The sequence below is a fragment of the Peromyscus californicus genome, unplaced genomic scaffold (genome assembly GCF_007827085.1).
Source record: "Peromyscus californicus insignis strain IS unplaced genomic scaffold, ASM782708v3 Scaffold_15__1_contigs__length_86483966, whole genome shotgun sequence".
NCBI lineage: Eukaryota > Metazoa > Chordata > Mammalia > Rodentia > Cricetidae > Peromyscus > Peromyscus californicus.
The window spans coordinates 77,063,670-77,082,067 of record NW_026294447.1 but is presented as its reverse complement, the minus strand read 5'-3'; the positions used below and the strand labels follow the sequence as shown (position 1 = coordinate 77,082,067).

The 18,398-nt window shown below is 35.0% G+C and overlaps 1 protein-coding gene across 20 annotated transcripts in view; it reads left to right on the top strand.

The window, feature by feature from the left end:
- Positions 1–18,398, top strand: part of Gphn (gephyrin) — a 416,329-nt gene that overhangs the window by 181,239 nt on the left and 216,692 nt on the right. For 19 of the 20 annotated variants that reach the window (XM_052739502.1, XM_052739504.1, XM_052739503.1 and 16 more), the window contains one exon: positions 11,145–11,239. The exons of the other annotated variant lie outside the window; for it this stretch is intronic. In XM_052739502.1, the coding sequence (XP_052595462.1) occupies positions 11,145–11,239 (95 nt within the window). The remainder of the gene's footprint in view (positions 1–11,144; positions 11,240–18,398) is intronic. 20 annotated transcript variants of the gene reach the window in all.

Sequence of the window (18,398 nt, the reverse complement as noted above, 5' to 3'; positions counted from 1 at the left end):
AGCTGAAATAACTTAGTTGAAAGAACATTAGTTGAAGAAATAATCTTGACTTGATCAGGTTTATGTTTTACCTATCATTTTGTTACATAAATATAAATTGATCCATTAAGATTCATTAAAAACTCCATTGCTTAGCATTTAATACTTTTAGAACAATGGTCCAACTCAGAAACACTCCTAGAATCTAAGACATAAAGTTAACAAAATGCTGTTCATTTTTTAAAATTTATTTTTGTTGTTTGTTTTGGTTTTGATTTGGGTTTGTTTTTTTTGTTTTGTTTTCAAGACAGGATTTCTCTGTGTAGCCCTGGCTGTCTTTGAACTTGCTCTGTAGTCCAGGCTGGCTTTGAATTCAAAGAGATCCACTTTTGTCTGCCTCCCTAGTGCTGGGACTAAAGGCATGTGCTACCACCGCCTGGCAAAATGTTGTTTTTCTAATAAGCTATTTTTGTACTTTGTAGGTCCAATCTTAGACATTGCTGAGATATTTAAGTTTATTTTAGATATCCTTTTGTTTTGGAATATTCACTGCTAACTAGTGTATAGATAGAAAATTCTTGAACTTCAGTCATTTAGAATTTATGATATACTATAGATGTAAACTGGAAAACACCTTATAATTAGGGCATTAAGCATACATAGACACCATTTGCAATCATTATTTTAAATAACAAATACTTAACTTATTTAAATAATTATTTTCCTGGAAACTCATATTTTTAACAGAAGTTCCAAAAAAATCAGCATACAGTTAATGTAAATTGTATTTGACTATCTAGACATTGAAAGTATTCTGTATACTTTTTCTGCCATATAAATACTATGTTCCCTTCCAGTCTTCAAGAGAACCTATTTGATAGTCACTTAAAAAATACAAATCGTATCAAAGCTCAAAATCTTTTGGTAAGTAAATTAACACAGAGCTTGTACATTTTCTATAGTGAAATGTGTGTGTGTGTGTGTGTGTGTGTGTGTGTGTGTGTGTGTGTGTAAATACTTCTCAAACTGCGATAATTTTTGTTTCCAGAGAATATGTATCTGGTGACACTTTTTTTCACAGTTGAAAATTACTCCTGGCATTGACTGAACATCCTACAGTGCATAGAATGTTTCTTATGACAAAGATCTGGGCAAGTGAGTTGTAATCTGTTTTGTCCAAGAACGGGCTCATACTGGACCTAGTGAACAATGTCTGAAATCTTGACTGAGGCAGGACCACTAGTTCAGAGCTAATCTAGACTGTCTAGTGATTCCCCATTTAAAAAAAAAAAAATGAGAAAATAACATGCCGCTTTATTCTAAGCACCAAAGTCTGGATGCCCTGGAAGAGTCTGGATAATTACAGGTTTAATTACAAGACCCTGATTCTGATATGTCAATCCAAAATCCCATTAAAACACAGCACTCATAAAAATTTTAATTTCTTTGGAAAAAATCTCATTATAGAAGATTAAGTTTTTCTATAAGCTTTTCAATTCATTTATATAAACCAGTGCTTCTCAATCTTCCTAACACTGGGACCCTTTAATACAGTTCCTCATGTTGTGGTGACCCCCAAGCATAAGATTATTTCTGTTGCTACTTCATAACTATAATTTTGCTGCTGTTATGAATTGTAATGTAAATATCTGTGTTTTCTGATGGTCTTAGGCGACCACTATGAAAGAGTCAGTTGACCCCAAAGGGGTCACTACCCACAGGTTGAAAACCACTGAATAAACACTTAAATTTTTTTTTTACAAAGTTTTTATTTTTAGATTTTATCTTTACATTTTATAATTTTACCTACCTTGTTAAGATATTTCTGATCCAACCAAATAAAGGGAAAAGATTTTTGGATTTTTCATTTTGTTTTTTAAGATTTACTTATTTATGTATGGGTGCTCTATCAGCTTTATGCCAGAAGTTATCAGATCCCACTAGAAATGCTTGTGTGCCACCATGTGATTGCTGGGGATTGAACTTAGGACCTCTGAAAGAGCAGTCAGTGCTCTTCACTGCTGAGCCATCTTTTTAGCCCTGGGTTCTTGTTTTTATTTTAATTATTAGTTACATTTACTTATTTGTGTGTGTGTGTGTTTGTGTATGTATGCATGTATACATATACATACGAATTAAAGAATAAATTAGAAGAGTTGGTTCCCTCCTTCGGGCATGTGGGTATCAGAGCTTAAACTTGAGTTGTCAGGCTTGGTGGCAAATACCTTTATCCGTTGAGCCATCTCCCTGGCCCTTCGTCTGTCTTATTGAATACATAATTTCTAGTATGTACAGCAGAGCAATGACTGATTGAGCCCAGGGGATGCTTCCTCTTCTGTTGCTCTGCTTAGTATCTCTTGAGTCTTATCATCATCCTGACCAAAAAAAGAAAAGAAAACATATGTGTTTTTTTAAAACTGTATTTTTTTAGTGCATAATTAGAGCAAATTAAGAAGTGATGTAACTTGCTTGGTTTATCAGATTGAACTGTTTGTCACAAATAATCATGGATTACATGTTTCAATATTTTCATACTTGCTGAGGTATTACGTACTGTTTTCTATCCAGATCAAATCTGCCATCTAGGGAATACTGTTAGTAGTTCTGTCTTTACTCATATTTTCATACTCTTTCCTTATTCTTGTTGGTCTTTTCCCAATCGGTCTTGTTTTTTCAGTAATGCTCAAGACTATGTTTCTAGCAACTACTGTCTCCAAAACAGCTAGTTCTGTATAAATCTTTACTAAACGTTGAAGATTTTTGTTCGTGTGTTAAAATTCTCTAGCCATTTTCTTATTCAAAAACCCAATGTGTTTATACTTTTCAATTTTACAAGGGTTTTGATAAAACTTTGTTTTTAAAAAATTGCTGTATCTACTATCTGCAACATCATCCTCCGGGAGGTTTAGGTTTATGAGTTAGTACAAATGTGTACTGAACTTTCTGTTATAGGTAATACTATATGTTTGTGTGTTCTGTCCCCTTTCTGTTTTCTATCACATTTAAGTAGAGTACAGAGGTTCTTCCTATATCTGCACAGGGATCAGCCTTTTCAATTTGAAGCATATAAACATTAGATTAATTGTAGGCAAAAGACCTGAAGTCCCATTTAGATTTTTCTATTGGTTTACTTTCTGCCTTTGGACTAGTCAAACAATATATTAGTATGTCTCTTTATTTACTTTTTAAAAATGAAATTAATAAATCATGTCTCCTATATTATGTAAATTGACAATGTTAACTATTTAAATAGAGAATGCCTGTATTTTTAAAAGGAGAATTACCATAAGTTAAAACTTCTGATTTTAATATTTCTTTATTAATGAATTCTTAGACTAAATAATAGAATTCATGTTTAGCTCTTCACTAGAATGAAAAGATGAAAATCTTTTGCAGTATGTTTGGATGATTTATGATAGTACCATACCAACATTGTAAATATAACATTATTTTAGTTATAACAAAATGCTTTATAGTGTTGGTACATGATGTGCATTTGCTACGAAAGGAAGCAAATATCATTGCCCTCTGACAGACAAGTTTTAGAAGATATAAGAACAAAAGCTGCTATTTATATAGTGTGTAAATAACAATGAATTTTTATATTATGGATTTATAAGCTTACAGTTGATCTATGGAATGCCAGTGATAGAATTAAATCAGTTGTTTTGTGAGAAAATTTGTAGAGAGCATAAAATATTTAACTCAAGCTCTAATATATCATAGCCTCCTAGTATGTGTATGTATATTTTTCCCTCACCTAAGTATTTGAATTTTAGTTTAGTAAAGCTTTTCTAAAGACAATGGAAGTGCTGCATTTTCTTTGTTTTTAGGAAATACTGTTCTCATTTTTTTTTTACTCCCAAATTTAAAACAACAGAAGGTTCTACAAAATTACAAAATGTACAATTCGAACCCAGCTGTAATGACACATGCCTGTAATTTTAGTACTAAGGAGGTTGAGAAAGGAAGATCGCCACAAATCAAAGCTTGGGCTACATGTATGTTATAAGCCAGCCTGGGCTGTGAGACTCTGTCTTAATAGTTTAATTAAAACTCATCTGGGCACTATTTCAGGAGTTCCTCCTTTTTAAGAGTTGTTCTCCCTCTTACTCTGCCTCATATCTGTCTGTCTGTCTGTCTCTCTCTCTCTCTCACTATATATATATATTCCTTTTTAACTTTTTGAAATAATAATTACATCACTTTCCTCCTTCCCTTTCTTCCCTTCTACCCTTCCCCTGGCCTTTCCCCAAATTTGTAGCCTCTTTTTCTTTAATTGTTGATATCTATGTCTATCTATCTACCTATTTATCTACATATCTATATATATTAATTATATGTATGTGTGTATCTAAAAATACATAATTACAACCTGTTCAGTCCATATAATGTTACCTGTATGTATATTACTTCAGAGATAACTAACCATTTGGTTGAATTACCAGTTGAGGGGCTTGTCCCTGGGAAAGACCATTTCTTCAGTTCTTAGCATTCCCTAGTTACCTATAGTTCTTTGGCCAGGATTGAGGCCTTATGAGCTTTCTGCCTTCCATGTTAGCATGTCCATTGGTGTCATCCTTTGTTCAGGTCTTGTTTAGGCAACAATGCTGCGTATGTGCCTTTAACAGGATTGTGGATGAGTAAGTGGGTAAATAGATTGGATGGATTATAGCAACAACAACAAAAAAAGTCACCACAATAACATACCTGTTATGTCACAGAATTGTCTTTGTAGATGTGCTCTTTACATTTGAAAACTACTCTGCTAACAAAGTTTAAGCGTGCAATACAATATTATTTTATTTAAAAAAGAACCCACAACTTTGTATATTAGATCTCCTGAAATCTTGTAGATTTATTTTTTTATTTTTATTTATTTGTGTGCATTCATTCATGTGTGCACACATACCACATGTGAACAGGTGCCAATGGCAGCTATAAGAGAGGTGGTGGGGTATCTCCTGGAATAGAAGTTGCAGATGGTTGTAAGCTGCATACATGAGTCCTGGGAACCAAAGTCACATCCTCTGAAACCGCACGAAGATGCTCTGCATGCCTATCAAGCTACACACACCAACAGTTACACAGTTTTGCACTTCCTAGTTATTTGTAGTGGGGTTGGGTGATGGCTCTTTAAGAACACTTCCTTAAAATACTTACCCTGCCCCCTTGAGACTGCATAACTGGGACTGAATGACACTTATATAGATCTCAACCTCTAGGGATAGAGAAGGGTCACCTGCTAAAAACTGTTCTTTTCTCCTGTCATTCAAGAAATAACAGCAGATTATTTTAACAAAAACGTTGAATCTACTCTAATTCATTATAAACATTCATTTGCAGATTTTGTTGTTAATATTAGCTTCTGTTCTCTTTCATCAAATCTTACCATATCAGTGTATTTAGTATCTGAATGCTTGAAAAATACAGCAAAAAGAGAAGATACAAACAATATCACCCCAGTTTTACTTGAGACAAATCATATTGCTAAGTCTAATCTTTAGTATACCACCAGATACTTATGGGGGGCAGCCACAGAACTGGCCATTTATTATGACCAATTTTAAAAGTGTAGGAATTCAAATAGTATGTTTGCCTCAGTGTGGAGGCATCAGGAAAATATACCTGAATTTATTATTAAACTACTTATTTTTACTCAATTTATCCCCTCGCTAGGTCTATATTTAATTCTGATGAAGGATTCTCACATTGATATTATGTATAAAATTGAATATGAAGTGCTCTATGAAAATCAGGGTGTCATACATTCCTTTCATCAACAGTGATTTTCAAGTATACCCTATAAGTATGATGGGATCACCTGAAAATTGTTTGAAACATCAATTCTGATGCCCTATCCAGACATTATGAATTGAAGTATTTGAGAGTGCGACCCAAGAAATCTATAATACAGCAAAGTTTTTGAAAGATTCTGATGTACATTAAAGTTAAAGAACTGTTGCTTTAACCATATCTCATCTTGATGACATAACAAAGTGATCAGCAGCCATTATTTCATGTTTTTTTTGTTGTTTATGGTTATTTACTCACCACATGGCTTTGTAGTAATTGTTAGCAGGAAATTGTATTAAATCTACCTAGTCAAGTAACAAGCATGTGAAAACAAATAAAATTCTTTCAGATTCTTAATTAAAGTGTGTCTACATAAACAAGTAAAAGCACTACACTAGAAGATTTTTTCATGGAGTCACATTTGCACATACTTGAATTTCATTATTATGTATTATTAGTATTAAAAGTCTTATCTTTTTATCAGTAACGTTCTATGATAATTTCCAGTGAAGTTTAAAAGTGAGTATGAATTTCTTCAAGAATTTTCAATTGTTGTGACAATTTCTCAGCTTATAAAAATTAGCACTCTTAGAAATGTCTTTTTGACTTTAATGTTCTCAAGGAGTAAAGGAAGGCAACTATACTCTCCACTGTACCACCAACGTACAAAGAATAAAGGAAATGGTCAGTTTTTCATGGGCATTTAAAATTCCGTTGTTAAGAATATATTTAGAGGCCGAACATGATGCTGCATGCCTGCAACCCAGCATTTCAAAAGCTGGGGCAGAGGATTGGATTTTAAGGCCTGCTTAGACCACATAGTGTGTTCCAAGCTAGCCTGAGCTACATAAGAAAACCTTGTCCACAACAATTCAAACAAGAATATATAATATATTTGCAAATTAAATTTAAATGCTTTATTCAAATAAAGTAGGTACATGTTACCTAAACCTCATTATTTTGCAACCACCTAGTTCCTCAAACATTATCTGAAATCAAAATCCTAATTCCTACTATATTTCTTTCAAGGAAAAAAATATACTAATCAGATTGAGAGCATATGATTACCAAAGTCTGAAATAGTACCATAATATAATTATGTAAAATAATTATGTTTTAATGATATCTTTTTAGCACTGATAATGGTTTATGTGTACGCATTAGCAGGTGCAGATGGTTCTTACCTGTGTTTTACTAATGCATGTGATTGAAAGTGACAAAGGTGTTTGCTTACAACCACTCTTCTGTTTGGTTTTTCTAATGCCTTATAGTACTTTGTCTTGTTTTATTCTGTTAGGTTTTATTCTTCTACTTTGTGCCTTTTTGTTGTACTTTTCCATTTACAGCTATAGAACTTTGCACTCAGCTCTTACCCTACTGTTTGTCTTTCCAGTCCATACCTTACTTGGCTTTTTGCTCTCTGAAGATTTGCTCTCTGAGTATTTCAACATTCTTTCCTGTCTTCGCTAACTAATGCTCTTACATTTGGGTTATTGTTATAAATTGTTATCTATTTTCATTTCTGCTTCTAAACTACTAGTTATAAGTCTGTATGTTTTCTTATTATCTCTATTAATCTATCTGATACAATCAAAACTATAAGGTTGTAAATTGAACTGGAAAATAGAAACAGAAATCAATTAACTTCTTGAGTACCTGTTGTATATTAGGTAATCTATTTATACCTTCTCATTCTCTTCATCACCCTAAGAGATCTAGGTATGTTTTATTCTTAAATACACTGAAGCTCAGAAAGCTTAAATATATTCTTCTCAAATCTAGATAGTACATGTATTTACTTCTGCATTCCACTAATATTTTTGAGCATATGCTAGGTGTTACCCACTGTACTGTGTGATGCAATAAATCCAAACCCTCTCTCTTGAACAGTATCTTTGTAGTATCATTGTTTAACTTCACAGATAGTGACACCTTTGCCATACCAGTCATTTTAAAAAGAGAAAATAACCCAAAATAGATTATAATGTTATATGGAAAACATGCATTAGTTACAGATGTAAGAAAGATTATGTTGGTGATTTAAGAATGTCCTACTGGAAACACATTATCATGTTTTGATCTATAAGAATCCTATAGTCTGCTCCCAGCCTCCCACCAACTCACCATGATTCATACCATAATAATTTAAAAGCAAACTAACAATGCAGAAGAATATCCAATCTTATTTAAGATCAGAAGTTTCTCCTGCAGGAACTCTTAAAGAAAATCACATTATAATGTGAACATACCTCAGATACTCCATCCATATAAACAGAAATTTCACTGAGAGATTTGTTTATGTCCAATAGTGGACCACAAAAGCAATTTCTAGTAAAATAATTTTCTGGAAACTGAAGTGAGATATTTCAGGTGGAATCCAGTGTACTGGCAAAATTCATGATATATTCTAGAGAATCTAGAAAACTTGACGAACTTGATCTCTTGCATGCCATTTTTACTTATTTTGTTAACGCTAGGTCACAGCTTTTACACTAAGTTTATTTAATTCATCACTGAATCATTACATCCTTTGAATACTCCCAAACACATCTTAGACTCCTAATAAGCAATGTTTCTCAAGTAGATAAGTATTATATTTTGGTCTCTCTATTTTAGATAAAATATGCCCTCTTGGCATCTGTTGGTATTTCTCTATTTGTCCTTAAAATGTGCTATTCTTCTTGGGGTACATAATCTTTATTTATTTTTTATTATATATTTAGGTGTGTCTCCTTATGTTTTCTGTTGCTAGAAGAAAATACTGGAGATTGATTTTTTTTTTTTTTACTTTTTTTTTTTTTTTTTTACTTTTTTTTTGATTTTTCGAGACAGGGTTTCTTTGTGTAGCTTTGCGCCTTTCCTGGAACTTGCTTTGTAGACCAGGCTGGCCTCGAACTCACAGAGATCCACCTGCCTCTGCCTCCTGAGTGCTGGGATTAAAGGCGTGCGCCACCACCGCCAGGCATGGAGATTGAATTTTTAAAAGAAAAATAAGTTTATTCAGTTTTGGAAACTGAAAGTCCAGAATAGAGGGATTCTATTTGTTGACCTCCAGGAAGGGTCCCTTAGGTGCCTCACAACAGCAGAGAGGCAGAAAGGGAAATGGTTGTGTATAGAAGAGATCACACAGAAGCTCACTCTTTATGTAATTCGTTCCCTTAGGATAGCATTGCCACACTGAGGTCTAAGCTACTAACATATGAATCTTTGGGAGAACTGTATTCAAGTCCATTAATGTCAAGCACTACTTATATGATGACTTTTTAAAGTGGGTAATGAAGTATTAATTCTTCTAAAGAGATCTTTTTATATTATGCTCAGCTTCCCTTTGCTTGATTGTTAGTTAGGACTTTAGATTTTTAGTCTCCTGAGAATTTTCAAACTTTAACACAGCAGTTTATGACTGAAATAGTATCTCATATCATGAGGCCTCAAACTTATATTGGATAGGTTGGCTTCAGATGATGACGAGTGAAGTTGACAGCTCATCAGTTTTCAGCTTTGAACTTAAATAATAGCAACTCATTTAAAAACTTCTGAAGTTAAGATTTTCTTTCTACTGCCTGTGGTGCCCTTTGATTAACGCAGAGTTCATTAAGAAGCAATTGTTGTTAAACATTACGCTATCCTGGGTGCAGTGGACCAGGAGATTTATCAGTTCTGGGAATCCTGTATTTTATATGCATATTAGGGACAAGTTTTACATATATACACACACACACACACACACACACACACACACACACACACACACACACACACACACACATATATATATATATATATATATATATATATCCTATCAATTTGTGTCTGATACATACTTGATTTGCTTTAACTGTTTTGTCAAGTCTTCAACTTTTGCGGAGAGGAAAACAACGAGCCAGAGATGCGACCTTCCTTATAGCTATCACTCGCTGCTGCAGAACTGTAGTAGGCACAGCCTGTTTCTGTATCCTATCAATGTTTATATTTTGCTTACTTTTCCTCATAATGAAATACTCTTACAAATTTTACTTCTTGGTCGCGTCTATTTATTGTAACTTCCTTCATTTATGGAAACATTGCTAGAAAGGTTTTAAGTCATGTGTTTTGTTCCTAATTTTAGCCTAAAATTTACCTTTCCATTAAATACATGTGCGATCATAGTTTATATTTTGTAATTTCAGTGTATGGTCCTTCACAAATACCAGTGTCTTACAGATTAAAGGTTTTAGGCAACCCTGTGCAAAGCAAGAATGTTAATGCCATTTTTCCAATATATGTTTACCTCATATCTCTGTGTTGCATTTGATAATTCTCCCAATAGTCAAAGCTTTTCATTATTTTTATGTCTGTTGATCAGTCAAGAGCCAGCAAGCTCAAAGCTAGAGCATCCACTTGGAATGCAGTTTTGACTGCATGAAGATTCAGATGATCACTAGCATACTTTTGCAACACTGTATTTCATTATTGTAACTTTTTTATATATAATGATTCCATATGCTTAGTACACTACAAGATAATGTAAAAAACTTTTATATGCACTCAGAAACAAAAGAGTTCATACGATGTGCTTTATTGTTTTATTGGCTTAATAGTGGTCTGAAAACAAACCTGGAATATCTCTAAGGTATGCTTGTATTCTGACTGTTAGAAAATGTGATTTTCCTATCTCCTTCATTAACTTACTCATGGTTTAACTACCCTTCATCTTAAGAATGTTGGATCATAACTCTTAGTATAATAAATGCTATCACCTTATTCTTTAAAAAAAAAATCCAATGGCTAATTTGTACTGAAAATAGAAAATGTAAAATTTTTCTTTAGCTAATTTATGGGGAAGTTGATATTTTTTTTGTCTCTTTAACCACATTATAAAATCATAGAACTAGAAGTAATAATTTTGGAGATCATTTTTCTTTCAGTAACAATAGGCAAGCTGTGAATGTAGTGCAGTGCCACAGTTCATACTGGAGCTCTTACCTAGCATGCACAGGGCCTTGGCTTCCATCCTCAATACCACAAAACAAAAACCATAAGAGCCACCAAAGATGATGCCCAGCTTTCTTACACCTCTGAAATCTTTTGAATTGTCACAGCAATCTGCGTTTTCCTTTTTTCGAATTCAGTTATCAGACAAGTTGAGTTTTCTATCAAATACTTTGAAACTGTGAGGAAAAGAATAAGATGGGACTGGTAACATTCTCCAGATTTTCCTGATCATTAGCTTATGTTTAGTGATCCTGAAAAACTGAGCTGGCTAACTTTAAAAATCTAAATGATTGAGGAACTACAAAATACGGTTTATCTTGAAGTGAAATATACTACTCTGCCTTTCTTCTTTTTTGGCTAATTCACTCAGTCTGCTATTTAATCTTTAATTACAGGCCACAAAAGAAGTAATAGAACGGGAAGCACCAGGGATGGCCCTGGCCATGCTGATGGGATCACTTAATGTTACACCTCTGGGCATGCTCTCTAGGTAAGAAAGCCACCCACAAATTGCAAAGAAAGTGAACTCCTGACTACAAATCAGTAACCTAGAACAGTAAATCTAAGAGAGTTTAGTCCCAAAACTTAAGTTCATCCCTTTCTATCCAGAGTTGAGAGCCTTACTACCTACCCACTGTAGCTAAATCTCGACCAGTCCTCTTTTTTTTTCTTTTTGGTTTTGGTTTTGGTTTTGTTTATACTAAACTTCTAGAGACTGTTTTATCACTGCTGAAAGCCATCAGTCCTAATGCATAAGAGTTGAGTTCATACAAATGTAAAGTTATTCTTTTGTGATTGTTTATAATCACCAATTGGTATTCATTAATTGTAGCTAGCTGTTAGTTTAATGCAATGATCTAGTGAAATTTTTAAAATCACTCATTCTCATATGTAGGAACTTTGATTTGATTTACAAAGAGGCATATTTATGTATAGTCATAAAAATAGATAATTTCTAAGTTATTTAGTGTATTAAATTATTCTATTAAATCAGTGTGTTATTATATTAAATTAGTGTATTTAAAACTACATTTTTGTTGGCATAGATGGTGGCATCTATATTTGATCTGGTGGTTTCTTAGTATTTTAGCAAATCTTAGATTATAATCCTATAAATGAAAATAGTATACATCACTTAAAATAAACCTTAATTTAGTCAGGATCTCTTTTAATGAACTTAGAATAATAGACATTTAATCTCATTGTAGCAAAAAATACACATCTTTGTAAGTTCATAACTTGATAATCGGCATAGCCACTTATATCCTGTGTGAATATGAATATAAAAGCTAATAAGGTATCTATTTAATTAATATATAAATATTATTCAATTGGCTTTCTTATTACTTGGATTAAGTTTATATTTCGTTGATGACAGTCATTGGCGATATAGTTATGAGTGAATCAACAATTATTCTATTCTCTTTACTGTCATATATGTACATTATTATAATGTTTAATAAGTGAAAAGGAAATTAAATAATATAAGAGATCATATATATAATTAGTTCTTTGAGAATTTTATTCATGCTTTGATCGTATTCTCCTTTCCACCAACTCTTCCCATGTCCGTACCCCTTCCCACCCAACATTGGGTCCTTTTTTTTCACCCTCTTCAAGGCCAATGTATACTGCATAAATAGTCTTAGGTGTGTGGCCTACCACTGGAACATGCTAGATATCAGGGGCTACATTCTTAGAAAAAAGCAAGTATTTGCCTCCCAACAGCTAAGAATTGCCAATCGCTCTTCAACTAGGGGTGTCTAGCTCCTCTTTCCACATTTGAATTTGGTTTGGCTCAGATTTGCACAGGTCTTCTGCATGCTGTCTTACCACCATGAGTTCATATGTGTAAGATGCCCTGCTGTGTCCAGAAGAACTGTTTCCTTGTCATTATCCACTGCCTCTGGCTTGTACATTCTCTCCATTCTGTCTTTGTCAATGATCCCTGAGCAAGCTGAACATTCTTCCATTTCTTGTTCTCTGCTTTTTGGCTAGTTGTAGGTCTGTGTTGATCATCATCTATTGTAAATAGACATTCTCTGATGAAGTTTGAGAGATTCCTTAATCTGTGGATATAATGATATATCATTTGGAGTTGGTTTAATGCTATGTCTACTTAACAAATTATTCAAGTAGTTTCTCTCCTAGCATTATATTATCTATCTTACCATAGGTTCCTGGCCCAATAATGATGCCAGGTATGGGTTTTGTCTTTTTAATCAGGCCTTAAATCCTATCAGTAAGTGGTTAGTTATTACCATGACATTCATACCACTGTTGCACAAGTGGGTAGGGTTTTGCCAGGCTAGGCGTTATTTTAGCTCGTATGGGTCACAGCTCAAGAAGATCGATGGTTACTTTTCTCCTCCAGTAGCTTGCATAGCACCATCTAGCACTATAAAAGCTATTTAGTACGACTGAAGCTTCCAGATCTGTGCCAGCTTGATTTCATCATGTTCTTTGACTCAAGCATGTGATATCTTCAACAGTAGGTCCTACTAATTAAGTTCTGGAGGTAACTGTGAGCATTGGCAATTGTCTGTGATACTTGGGAGTCTTTGGGACCTATTGGCCAACAACTCAAAAAAAAGTAGCCCATTCCTGGGATTTAAATTTCTATATGTTAGTCTCTTGTCTAGTAGTGGCACTGTTGCCCCATTATAGGCTAACTTCTGCAGTAGTAAGTGCCTATATTTTTTAAAACTATTTAGTGTTACTTGTCCCTTATATGTAATGGCTACTTTTCTCTGCTTACTTTAAAGGGTTTTTTTTCTTTATTTTTATCTTTCACAATTTGATATGCTGTGCCTGAATGTATTTTTTTTTAACATTTTTCTTTTAGGTTCACTGAGATTCTTGAACCTCCAGACTTAAGCTAGTCAGATTTGTGAATGTGTTAGCCATTATTTTGGGGGTTGTTTTCCTTGTACCAGTTTCAGTCTCTTTATCATATGACTCTTGACATGAAAATTTGTCGATGTATCCAACCTTCTTATTAAATAAGAAACACAGAACCAATGCAAAGAAGAAAGCCAAGAGGTCAGAGCTAAGAGCTAAAACCTTACCCTTCCTCCTGCGGTTGTCCTACCTCTCCGAACCAGAGCTACCCCTGTGTTAAAGTCTTTATATAGAGTTCCTGTCCTGCCTTCTCATTGGTTGTAAACCCAACCACATGACCGCCTCCTCACGGCCTGTCTGTATAGGCCTCCAGGTTTTCCATGATTGGTATTAAGATTAAAGGCATGTGTATCCAATAATGGCTGTATCCCTGAACACACAGAGATTTACCCAGCTCTGCCTACCAAGTGCTGGAATTACAAGCGTACGCCACCACTGCCCTGCTTTCCTATGGCTTGCTAATAGCTCTGACCCCCGGGCAACTTTATTTATTAACATACAAATAACATTTTAATACAAATAAAATATCACCATAATTATTTTGGGGGTTGTTTTCCTTGTACCAGTTTCAGTCTCTTTACCATATGACTCTTGACATGAAAATTTAATCTATTAATAATGAATTAATATTCCAAGGTTCCTTGGGATCTATTCTTGATCTATTTCTCAGAATGTTTGTGACACAGCTTTATATTAATGGATGTTACCCCTCTTTCAGTTCCATTCTGCCTTTGAACTTATTCAGTGATGTTATTATTTCACATAAGCCATTTTTCTTTCAATTCTAAAGTTTCCACTTAAATATTTTCATGGTTTCTGTTTTAACTATTTTTTTTACTATTTATTAATGTTATTTGAGGATGGTTGTATTAGATACGTAAAAAAAAAAATTTCTGACGGTTCTAATATAAGGCTCACCTTGGGGTTGGTGCCAATGGATTTTTTTTCCCCATAAAGAATGAACGCATTTTTCAGGTTCTATCAATGCTGAATAATTTTGGATAGTATCCTAGGCATTTTGAATATTATATTCTAAGTAAAATATTTATCCCAGTTTAAATCTCTGGATAATGTTTTTTAGTTTTAACAACCAACCTCTTTGAGTATTGATCCAAATGTCTTTGCTGTACTGTGGTAGTTTGAATAAAATGTCCTCCTTATTCTTGGGTAATGAATACTTGATTCTCAGATGGCACTGTCTGGGGAAGTTTATAAAACGTTCCTTGTTGGAGGAAGTATGGGACTGTGGATGGACTACTGGAATTTATCCTATGGTCTACACCTGAGATTCTCTCTTCCATCTCTTGTATTCTGTTGGTGATGCATGGGTCTTTAGTTCCTGTTCACTTTCCAGAATTCCCTTGGTTTGTGTTTTCTTTATTGCTTCTATTTCCATTTTCAGGTCTTGAATAATTTTATTCATTTCTTTCACCTATTTGTTTGTTTTTTTCTTGGTTTTCTTTAAGGAATTTATTCATTTCCTCCCATTGTTTGTGTTTTCCTGGATATATCTATATATCTCTCTCCTCTCTCCTCTCTCTCTCTCTCTCTCTCTCTCTCTCTCTCTCTCTCTCTCTCTCTCTCTCTCTCCTCTCTCCTCTCTCCTCTCTGTCTCCTCTCTCTCCTCTCTCTGTCTCTCTCTCTGTCTCTCTCTCTCTGTCTCTCTGTCTCTGTCTCTCTCTTTTTCTCTCTCTCTCTCTCTCTCTCTCTCTCTCTCTCTCTCTCTCTCTCTCTCTCTCTCTCTCAACTTTTTATGTGAATTGGTGTTTTACCTGCCTCTATTTCTGTGTGAGGGTGTGGGATCCCTTGGACTGAGCTAAAGACAGCTATGAGCTGCCCTGTGAGTCCTCTGAAAGAACAGCCAGTACTCTCAACCACTGAACCAACCCTTTCCTGGATTTCTTTTAGGGGTTTTTTCATTTCCTCTTTAAGCACCTCTATCATCTTGACAAAGTTGGTTTTAAGGTCATTTTCTTGTGCTTCAGCTGTGTTGGAATATTCAGTGCTTGCTGTAGTATGAGAGCTGGTGGTGCCGTATTGCCCTGATTGTTGCTGATTGTGTTCTTACACTGTCATCTAGGCCTCTGGTTTAGGAATGAATGTGGGTCTAGTAGCCAATTTCTGAGTTTGTTTTTGTTGGATGGGTGTTTTTTGTCCCTTGTTCTGTTTCCTCTTTGGTGTTATGGTCTTTGTGGTTTGTATTTCCGGCAGCCTGCATGACCTCTGGTCCAGCTGGGAGTCTTGGTCAAAATTGGGAGCTGGACTTCTGATAGCTAGTGTGGCCTTTGGTTCAGAAAGGGAATCTCTGTTCTTCTGACTGGTGAGGCCTGTACTTGAGCAGTGAGTAACCCCCTCCCCAACCTCTGTGTAGGGGGCGTGGCATGGCAATGGATGCAGGTGGGGGGTAGCGCTGTCAGCAGCATGGGTCTTTCATGTCTGAACTAAGGGAATGTGGGGGGTGTTCCAAGGGAAGGTGGAACTCTTTCCTGTTCTGACTGGTGTGGTCTGTGCCTGAGAAATGGGTGTCTGCCCTTGTAGGGGCAATCACATGGGGTAGGACCCTGAGGGCCTGTCAATGCCTTGGGTCTTTGGGTTCTTAACTCAAACCAAGGGAGTAGGAGGGTTCAGATGGCAGGTGAGGTCTTGCTCCAATTGTCATACCTGCCTGGTGCCATACTTTCATACCGTGATGGTGATAGATGCTATTTTTCTGGAACCATTAATCCAAATAAACCCTTTCTTCTATAATTTGCCTGCTCATGATGTATTATAACTGCAATGGTAAAGTGACTAAGACTTAATACTGTCAAATTCTGCCAAAACAGAAGTCTTCATGAATTAGCATAATTTTCGAGCAGAGGTATTTGTGTATGTGAATGTATACATCATACTTACATTTTAAAAGTCTATCATATACTTCTTTGAGCCCTGTATATATGTGTGAATATATATGCATATATTCACAGCTCACAGTTGAGCCCAGAATTTTTTCTAGTTCATACATATTATTAAACATTACACACTTTCCTGTTGTCTGTGCTCCAGGAGTTTTTCCACACTCTCCAATTTCCAGGGACCCTCATTCCCACTTAAACCTATGTGAAAGAAAAGTGTATTTCTTATATAGTGTTAATTGTAGATGTAACCAACCGTCTTATTAAATAAGAAATACAGAACCAATGCAAAGCAGAAAGCCAAGAGGTCAGAGCTAAGAGCTAAAACCTTACCCTTCCTCCTGCGGTGGTCCTACCTCTCTGAAAGAGAGTTACTTCCTGTGTTAAAGTCTTTATAAAGACTTTCGTTCTGCCTTCTCATTGGTTGTAAACCCAACCACATGACCGCCTCGTCACTGCCTGTCTGTATAGACCTCCATGTCTTCTATGGTTGGTATTGAGATTAAAGGCATGTGTATCCAATACTGGCTGTATCCCTGAACACACAGAGACTTACCCAGCTCTGCCTACCAAGTGCTGGGATTACAAGCATACGCCACCACTGCCCGGCTTTCCTATGGCTTGCTAATAGCTCTGACCCCTGGGCAACTTTATTTATTAACATACAAATAACATTTTAGTACAAAATAAAATCACCATAGTTAATTCTCTTTGCTTTTATGTATTTCTTTACAACTATAACACCCTTGGGACAAAGGAGCAAAAGATTTAAGGAGAAGATATTCTTCCCACCTCAACTTTTCGAACAGTAGGGAATCCTTTTCCTTTTCCACTAATCAGAAAAATGGCTGACTCTTTTCTTAACAGTTGGGACTTGTTTTTGTTTGTTTGTTTTGTTTTGTTTTTGTTTTTGTTTTTTTTTTTGAGGGCATACACCTTTAATCCCAGCACTCAGGAGGCAGAGGCATGCTGATCCTTGTGAGTTCAAGACCAGCATGGTCTACAGAGGTCCAGGACAGCCAGGGCTACACAGAAAAACACTGTCTCAAAAAACAGAAAACAAATAAAATGCCAAAGGAATAAAATGAACTAAACTTGCATTTTTATATCAATGAATCATGTTGAATTAGTATTACTTTTGTAATATTAAAGTAGCATGTGTCATTTTAATTAATTTACATTAATAATACTACCATCTTGAAGAGCTTTAGTTTTCTCTTTATTGAAACTAGATATACTTAGCTTATAAAAAGCAGTATAGAGGAAACAAAAGGTAGCAGACTCTGATGTAACTTTGTAATTGATAAGCCTTTTCAAAAGTTTGCAGTATCAGGGTAAGTTTTAACTGATAAAAGTTACGGCTACTTTTGGTCAACTGCGTCATAGAAAAAGTTGTAGAAGTAGGCAATAAGGACATAAGCCTCCAAATATTTGGGCTTCTATATGCTTCTTGTGATTACTGCTTTAGATAGTAGAAGTATAAGTGCAAACATTGACTTCCTATGTCACAGCTCACATTGGCTGTTATGCCTTCAAGAGATTTATAAACACAGTGCCTATGTTTTCCTTAATGTTTTTCTTTTATTGCCCCTTTGGGAGTCAGTTGTTTTAGTATTGGAGTTTTCAAAAGCAACCATACATATACATGCCTTGTTTGTGAAATCACCATGTAAATCCAGAGGAAAATGCAAGCTCAGAGAAGACCTGAACAAGCCTTGCTTACACCTTAGACTGTTCTTCAACATAGAAACTGCCTATGTTTTTTAAATAGCAATCTTGGAGGAAAGGATACTCTTTTTTCTAAAATTAACACATTGTAACATTTAGGTCTTCAGTTTTTGGTAAACAAGCGTA